At 44.1% G+C, this 9,327-nt stretch overlaps 1 protein-coding gene across 1 annotated transcript; it reads left to right on the top strand.

Moving 5' to 3' along the window:
• The first annotated feature begins 1,181 nt into the window (after positions 1-1,181).
• Positions 1,182-8,567, top strand: LOC136539059 (probable mixed-linked glucan synthase 7). The gene is made up of 2 exons (XM_066530989.1): positions 1,182-1,333; positions 6,183-8,567. The coding sequence occupies exons 1-2, from the start codon at positions 1,182-1,184 to the stop codon at positions 8,557-8,559; spliced, it is 2,529 nt and encodes an 842-aa protein (XP_066387086.1). The 3' UTR covers positions 8,560-8,567.
• Positions 8,568-9,327: the final 760 nt, after the last annotated feature.

Here is a 9,327-nt window from a genome sequence, read left to right as displayed (position 1 = left end):
ATATCAACAGTTAACAAATTAAATGCAGATTTATGCAACTCAATATGAACTAATAAGTCTGATTCCTGCTTTAATTTCCTCCCAAAAAAATAGCAGAAACATAGAATAATCATATCAACCAGTAAAAGATGCAGATTTAATTTATTCACTTAGAGCACACAACCTACACACATCACACTGCACTCTCAAAAATAGTAAGCTAAACTGATGCGTGCGTCACAGCTAGATTGTCAAGTGCTACTTCTCTAGGTATCTGAAAGGATGGAGGATGGCTAATTGAATTGCTTGCATGCATCATCCTTATGAGTAGATAATGCTGATCAAGATCATCGTGAACAGTGGGTTCCAATTAAGCAAGCAGGTATGTCACGCGATATGCTTGTACTCTGCATCTCTTAATTATAAGATCCATATCAGATAGTGTGCTATCACTACCAGCTCCACAAGCACAAAATTATTCTCATGACCAAATAAGATATGTATTTGGTGGAGACGAACTCAGTACAAATGACAACATGGATTCCATATAGACGACAACATTTGAAAAAGAACAACCGTCTAAGACCACTACAGCAGAAATGCTAGTCTAGTGATCACCTACGGCCATCTCTAGAAATTATGCCATGTTCGGCTTACCGCATATTCGACTTGTTCGGCTTATTTTTTTAGACGGAACAGTATTTTTCTCTTACAACAATTCAGCCAGAACAGTGTTTTTCAGCAAGTTTCAACCAAGTTTCAGACCAGCGAACGGGACAGTAGTGCATGTCTGCCAAACTGTGACTCATGCATGGTGACGGGGACTTACGAATAACCTCAGTGCAGTAGTGGCCGGAATAGTGTTCGAGTGTATTAGGCCTACTTACCAGCCGTGAAGCACATGGAACTTATTTAATTGATGAGATCATTTTTGTGGTGGACAACTAAGCATGTATATATATAAATCTTGCATAATTTGTGGGATAGGAATAAAATATTTGCCACCAGTTCCAATAAGAAAATGTAATAATAGGCTAGGATAAGTATGAAAACCAAGTATAAATAAAGTTAAAGCAGAATCAGAAATCAGCAACTGTGGGCGAACGACCAGTCCAGCAATCCTCCATATATAGGGTTGATTCCACACAGCATCCTTCTTGTCAAGAACAATAGGGCTTGATGCCTTGACCAGTAGTGCGAGTATGTCGACGACATATATAACCAAGAGCAATGGCAATAGCACCTCCGATGATGATAAGGAGTCGCCGAAAGATGTGAAGAAGTCGGCTAGTGTCGAGAGACTGCTGCTTGTCCGGACCACAAAACTCTCTACAATTACCATCAAGTTATACAGGTAACTAATCATACGTACAGATTTCTTCAAACATGTTGGTGTTTATATTAACAACTACAAGCTGTTTCATTCAGTAATTTGAAATAGAGGGAACATGCTTTTCATACTTCTTTATTAGAGAGGACCAGAATAATTGTTCCACCAAAAGTGTATTTATAAAAGTATCTTAGGGAGGCAGGGGAACATTTTGTTAAAATTAAACCATGTACTCTCTATCAGTATCAAATTGTAAGTAGTTTTGGACTTGCTCTAAGTCATATTTGTCTAACTTTGGCTAAGTCTGTTTAAAAATATATTAACATCTATTTTTTAAAGTATTTCACATTTGGACCACTGGAGATTTTAGTTGCAGAAATGTACCCCGTACACAACACAAAAAATATACGTAATATACACAGCGCCAAGAATATACACGTAACAAGGGCTGGTGACGGCGCTTGCATGATAATGACACCAAAGCTTAGAGCATCTCCACTAGATCTCCTATATTGCATCGCCAATAAGTTGTTTTAAGGGAGTACCTTAGGATCATTTTAGTATATAAGAGAGCACTACTGTAGCAGACTACCTAAAACTTGTATCCTTTAGAGATAGAGAATTGCCTCCTTTATTTAGGAGAAATTATGTTTTTTTAGGAGGTCTTCTAAAAATTATAGGTATAACAGATGAGATAAGAGATCTACTACAACACCTTTATGTCCTAAAATGCTACTTTTTAGATATAGGAGATTGAATAGAAAATCTGGTTGATATGCTCTTATAAGGATGTGCATATACACCGCACCAAAGCTCATGGCGCCATACTAAGGTGTAGTACTCGTATACATGATAGGTACATAGTGTGCTTAAATGCATCTACTTAATCCCTCCGTTCTGAAACATAAGTACTGGAGTATTAAAAATTTGCTCCAAATTATAAGGTATTCTAGATAAATATTAACTTCTTTAAAAGCACCAATCACATGCATACCTGCCATTAATGCCTACTACAAGGTTTATAAAATACGATAAGAATGAGATCTTTATATAGTTAATAGAGGGTTATATGTGTCATTTATTTTACTTTATAATTTGTTTTCATAATTTGTTCTAAAATTCCTAAAGTACCTTGCATTTAGGACGGATGGAGCAACCTTTTTACGCAAATTAATCGTGTCGCAAAGTGAGCGAGTTTGGTTCGTATAAGACACGTGTGGCCTTAGTTTCCAACAAATACAAAAGGAATTTGATTAGTACTTATTGTATTTGGATTAGGATTCATAGTTATATTCTGGCTATTTCAGGATGTCGTAACTATATAAAACGTGAGAGCTATAGACAGACGTCGTTAAGGGAGACAATTCCCACATTCACGAAGTTAGTTGGGGGATGATGGACGAGAAAAATAGCTGGAAATATTTAGGTATAGAATTGGAAGTGAATTCAATAAACATTTTTACTTTCTGACACTATAACATGCACTTCAAGAAACTAATGAGGTTTTTAAATTACAATATGGATGAGATTTTGTACAAAACTCTTTGTTTGATGAATTTGTACATAAGATTCTTCATACGAAACAATGGGTATCGTGTTTATAAGGTCTCATGCGGGCTATTAAAGAAGCACGTGGAATTAGAAAAATGAAAAATGAAAAAAAAAAGAAAGAAGCGGCGTGTGCATGCATATGATGATGTGATCCTTTTAGGTAAGCAAAGGAGACAAAAATTAAGGGAGTTGTTACAAGCCAGGCGAAAAGAAATACTCCCTCTGTCCTAAAATAAATTAATTCCTAGAGCCTGTGTCAGTCAAACTTTTTTAAGTTTGATTAACTTTATAGAAAAGAGTAACATCATCTATGACATAAAATAAGCATATTATATATGAAAACATATTCTATTGTACATCTAATGATACTAGTTTGATATCATAAATCTTTATGTTTTTTCTATAAACTTGATCAAAGTTTAAAAAGTTTGACTTAAGACAACTTCATAAATCTATTTATTAAGGACAGAGGAGTAAGCCCGGGGAGTTGTTACATTTTGTGCCTGAATTTTCACGTGATTTTAGATGATACAACCAACTAGTACAAATAAAAAAACAATGACGAGAGATAACTTATAATTTTTATAGTCAAACAGTGAAAAAATTATATATTAACTAAACAACAACAAAAAATTAGACAACTAATGTATATAAGTAATAAACAGTTAAAAGAAAGCAGCCGTAGCTAGGCAGCCAGAATGTGCATATATATGTGCACGTATGCATCCGTTCGTGTATCTCAAAATACGAATACAAGTTGGTCGAAAAGAATCATGAGTTCACCGGACAGCGACTTATGCATGGCGTCCATGTACTCATGATTTTGCATGCTGCCGTAACTTGACAGCTTTGATAATGAGTGTTGTCAGGATGCAAGAAACTACGGAAGGTGAGCATCTCCACCAGATTTCTCATATTAAATCTTCTATAAATTATTTTAAGATAGTATCTTAAAATCATTTAGGATATAGGAGAGCACTGCTACAACAAATTACCTAACTATCTCCTATATTTTTTAAGGATAGGGGAGAGGGCCGGGGTTGTCTCCTTTTATTTAGGATAGATTAAGCTTCTCCTAGAAAATCTCTTAAAAATTATTGGTATAGGACACGAGATAGGAGATCTGAAAAATCTCTTAAAAATTATTGGTATAGGATATGAGATAGGAGATCTGATGCAGCTCTTGCATCCATCTTCTAAAACACTAAAATTGGATAGGATATCACGTACACTCGCCGTGCAATTATTAGTCCAGCGAGCAAGCACAGCCCACAAAACTTTTAGCCTTTATTTTTAAAATTGAATAATTTAACATTTGTAAAGCTTTTACTGGCGTGCCTGTTAACAAAATCAAATTAGCATACACATCTTATTCTTCAACTCTATCAATCAACAATGAATTTTAGTTTTTTTCTTACAAATCACAGTACAAACGCAGATACGAATATATTCACCATTACGAACATAAGCTATACGCATCCTACTCTTGATGCATACATATATAAATACATATTATATCTAAATACATAGGAAAAACTATATATCTAAAAAATAGAAATGCTTACAATTTAGAAGAGAAGGAGTAATAGATAAGGTAACATTTCACGGATCGTAAATTATCAACAGTATTCTTTTAAAATGGTTATCAAAGTGGTTCTTATTAAAAACATGTACTTCCTTCGCTCACAAAAGCATGCAATTTCATTTTTTGAGAAGTCAAACAATTTAAAGGTTAACCAAAATTATATTTAAAAATATCATTAAATTGATTATGAAATATATTTCTGTAGTAAATCTAGTCCATCCCTAATACTAAAGAGTCAAAATTTCTGCCACCTCTAACATTTCGTCCACCTCTAATCTTCTTCAACGTTTCGGTCTTTTGTCAGTCTAAAACTCTAAATCCTTTTTTCCATATCCACGTTAGTTTTCTTTCCCTCCTTTCCTCGGTGTCTTTTCCTCCGTTCATCCGAGGACAACTCCACCGACCATCATCCGGCTGCTGCCCGACGCGCGGGACGCGGAGCGCACGGGCCGGGCGCGGCGGTCTCGTGGCGCTAGCGCGCTGCCTCTGGACGTGCGTCGCCGCACTCCGCTTCGCCTCCACAGTCGGCAGGGCGGCTGGCGATGATGACGTCTGACGCCACCCTTTCGAGCACCTGGGCATCTCGTTTTCAGTTAACGACGACGATGACGTTACACGCGAACTCGGCCAAGCGGTAGAGCAGATTGTGACGACCGGAGGTGGATATGGTACGGGATGCGTCATGCGGTCAAGTCTTTCGTCCCGGAACTGCCTCTGCTGCTAACATTTGGCAAACGAAAACGAACACCACCACCACGCGTTTGGCAGTGCAAGAGAATGATGATGAAACGTCTGGTGAACCTCGACAGCCTCCTTGCACTTTTTCATCCGATTCCGTTTTCACCTTCCATGGATTCCTTTTCGTTTTGGATCTTCTTGTTTTTTTGGTTGCAGTCCATTCATCCACTCAGGTGATTTCCCCAAAAAGTAAAAAAAAAAAACACATATAATAAATATAATACTCCTATTATTATATAGGCATTTGAAGTTTTGAACCATTGATCCATCCATAAGAAATAAAGATTTCTACCACTAATTTGTCGATGTAATTTTGATTAAAAATAAAACTTATTTTTATTAAAACCATGATTAGCCGACGGTTCAAGTAATCAAAATCTTAAGTTGTTAATGGTCTAATTTAGTTTAAATAAATGTATCTCTGCAATCTCCTGATAAGGACTAGCATGTGAAAAATCTAGAGAGGTCTCCATCAGTGAACAAATCAATCCTTTACACGACAATAACTCCTTGTCGACTTTAATCAGAGATTAAAATTACAGACTTTTGTGGGTCCTCAAAGGCCACAAAACTCGATGTTTAACTATAAAAACACAAGGATAATATAAAAAGTTAAAGTTATTATATAATACATCTAAATATTTATGTGCTTTGTAATAGGAGAAAAAACTATCAAGATTGCATTTTAATTTGATAAAATCTTAGTATTGTCATATTGTCGCCGACATTAACTTATTTTAATTTGATAGATTTTTTTCTCCCATTGCAACACACGGGTATATTTGCTAGTTGAAGACGTAAATGTTAATACTATTCACTGTAAACTCGGTCAAAGTTAAACTAATTTGACTTGCACGTAAGACATAGTTACATTCATTTGTGGAAAGAGGGAGTAAGGTAGTTAATATAAATATTACTACAAGTTATTATGTGTAAAAATTACTAAAAGTCATGTGACAAACATAGGCAACTAAGTGGCGAAAACCCTGGTGTTTGTAGGCTCACGATAATCGTCCGGATGGGCATCTTCGTGCTGTTCTTCAAGTGGCGAATCAGCACTGCTCTTGCCATGATTAGCTCCACAGGCACCGACGACAAAAGTACAGTTCTGGGCATGTGGATGGTGTCCATCGCCGGGGAGCTCTGGTTTGCCCTGATGTGGGTGCTGGACCAGCTGCCCAAGATGCAGCCTGTCCGGCGCACTGTCTTCGTCAGTGCGCTCGATGAGTCGATGCTTCCGACCATGGATGTATTCGTGACCACCGCCGACACCGAGAAGGAGCCACCGCTGGTGACCGTGAACACCATCCTCTCCATCCTCGCGGCGGACTACCCAGCAGAAAAGCTCACGTGCTACGTGTCGGACGACAGTGGAGCTCTGCTCACGCACGACGCGGTCGCCGAGGCTGCCCGGTTCGCTGGACTGTGGGTGCCGTTCTGCCGGAAGCACGCGGTGGAGCCGAGGAACCCAGAGGCCTACTTCAGCCCCGGCGCCAATAATGGCGGCGTCAAGGCGAGGAGGGGTGACTATAAGGGAAGGGCGTGGCCGGAGCTGGCAAGGAACCGGAGGCGCGTGCGCCGGGAGTACGAAGAACTGCGGCTGCGGATCGACGCTCTGCAAGCCGGAGACTTGCGGCGCCAGCAGCGGTCGACGACGTCGCTGGCCGATGGAAGCTGTTGGCGGCGTGGCACCGCGGAAGATCATGCCGGAGCTGTTGAATTGGTACTCGATACTCCCGGCAGCACGCCACAACTTGGCGCCAGCACCACCGTCGGTGGTGTCAGCAATCTTCTGGACCTCAGCTCCGTCGACGTGCGGGTTCCAGCGCTCGTGTACATGTGCCGGGAGAAGCGGCGCGGCCGCGTGCACCACGGCAAGGCCGGCGCCATGAACGCGCTGCTCCGTGCCTCGGCCGTGCTCTCCAACGCGCCCTTCATCGTCAACCTTGACTGCGACCACTACGTGAACAACTCGCAGGCTCTCCGCGCCGGCGTCTGCCACATGCTCGACGGCGAAGGCAGCGACGTAGCGTTCGTCCAGTTCCCGCAGCGCTTCGACGGAGTCGACCCCGCGGACCGCTACGCGAACCACAACCGCGTCTTCTTCGACTGCACTGAACCCGGCCTCGACGGCCTCCAGGGACCCATCTACGTGGGCACCGGCTGCATGTTTCGCCGTGAGGCGCTATACGGCGTCGACCCGCCGCTCTGGAGACCACACGGCGACGACGCTGGCAAGGGCGTTGCCACTGGCACTGAGGCCGACAAGTTGGGCGTCTCGACGCCGTCCCTTCGTTCGGTGCATGCCGTCCTAACGAACCAACCGGAGCAATGGGACACGGTCAGTATTTCATCACCGCCGTGCTCGTTCGACGCGGCTGCCATTGGCGAGGCAACCGCGCTCGTCTCGTGCGGCTACGAGGACGGGACGGCGTGGGGCTGGGACATCGGCTGGATGTACGGCACCGTGACAGAGGACGTGGCCACGAGCTTCTGCATGCACCGGCGAGGGTGGCGCTCCGCCTACTGCGCCACCGCGCCGGACGCGTTCCGCGGCACCGCGCCCATCAACCTCACAGACCGGCTGTACCAGGTGCTCCGCTGGGCGGCGGGCTCCCTCGAGATACTCTTCTCCCGCAACAATGCCCTCCTCGCCGGCGGCCGGCTCCACCCGCTGCAGCGCCTGGCGTACCTCAACACCACGGTGTACCCGTTCACCTCCATCTTTCTCATAGCCTACTGCGGCGTCTTCCCGGCGATCCAGCTCGTGACCGGGAACGGCGCCACCACCGGCGGCGCCTTCTTCTCAATAATCATCAGGCCGCCGTCTGCCACGTACATCGCCTTTGTGGCGGCTCTGATGCTGACGCTCGCGATGGTGGCCGTCCTGGAGGCCAGGTGGTCCGGCATAGCGTTGGTCGACTGGTGGCGGAACCAGCAGTTCTGGATGGTGTCCGCCACGGGCGCATACCTGGCGGCGGCGGTGCAGGTGGCGCTCAAGGTCGCGGCCGGGAAGGAGATATCGTTCAAGCTGACGTCCAAGCAGCATGCGACGAGCACAAGTGCTGCCTGCAGTGTGAAAGACAGGTTCGCTGAGCTCTACGCCGTGAGGTGGACGGTGCTGATGGTCCCGACGGCCGTGGTGCTAGCGGTGAACCTGACGTCCATGGTTGCAGCGATGGAAGGGGGGTCGTGGAGGGATGGCCCAATGGCGGTGTTCGCTTTGGCGTTCAACGCGTACGTAGTGGTGCATCTCTACCCCTTCGCCCTGGGGCTCATGGGTCGCTGGAGCAACACGTTGAGCCCCCTACTCGTGCTTGTCGCATTCTTCACCGTTCGATTACTTTGCTTCGTCCTCTATTTACACATGTTTTAATATATGCCTGCCATTTAACTGACGACGAGAAGCAAATTTTGAAATGCAACTGCGTGCGACACTTTTCAGTATTATTATTACTATCTTTATCTAATACTCTCTCCATACAAAATTAAACCAACTTCTAGAGTTATTTTAAGTTTAAATAATTTTAAAGAAAAAAAACATAAATGCATGACTGTAACGTCGATTCGGGTCACACATCTGCAAGAGTTAGCACGCTCGAGCGAGGCCGCACATGGCCTAGCACCGCCCGGAAGATTTGTCAAAGAGGGGCACAACCAGGTTGCTTTTGGGTTGGCAAGACCACCCATACCGGGAAATGGCAGTAGATTGATTTTTTTGAAGATTAGACGTTGGATACCCCTAATCGGCCATGAACCTCTAACATATATAGAGGGGTCGGTCTTGTCATTGTAGAAAAACGTCTCCAAAAAGAAATCTACAGGATTCCCATGACAAAAAAACAAGCTTAGCCGGATCCTGAAACCGGCGTAGCCGATTTTTACTATAAATAGACAAATGGGTCGTTCAGTCCGGCACGGCACAGGCCTGCAAAGGGCAAGACCTGATGGGGAGTTGGGCCGGCACGGCACGCCTGGCTCATTGGGTCATGCCATGCCCGCCCATGGGCTGCACCTACGGTCCAGCCACGACCTCGTCACGCGCTGCTCCGCCTTGTGTGTTGCTCCGTCGCCGTTGTCGCATGTCATCGGCTGTCGTGGACGAGCGCACCTTAACTCTGTGCGCCGGACACCGTGGGCGAGC

This window comes from Miscanthus floridulus, chromosome 2, assembly GCF_019320115.1.
Source record: "Miscanthus floridulus cultivar M001 chromosome 2, ASM1932011v1, whole genome shotgun sequence".
Classification (NCBI taxonomy): Eukaryota; Viridiplantae; Streptophyta; class Magnoliopsida; order Poales; family Poaceae; genus Miscanthus; species Miscanthus floridulus.
This window is presented reverse-complemented; position numbering and strand designations above follow the sequence as displayed.

Coding starts and splice junctions, on each gene's coding strand:
- LOC136539059 (XM_066530989.1), top strand. CDS start 1,182: ATGTCGACGACATATATAACCAAGAGCAATGGCAATAGCACCTCCGAT. Junction 1,334..6,182: donor ATTACCATCAAGTTATACAG/GTAACTAATCAT, acceptor TGGTGTTTGTAG/GCTCACGATAATCGTCCGGA.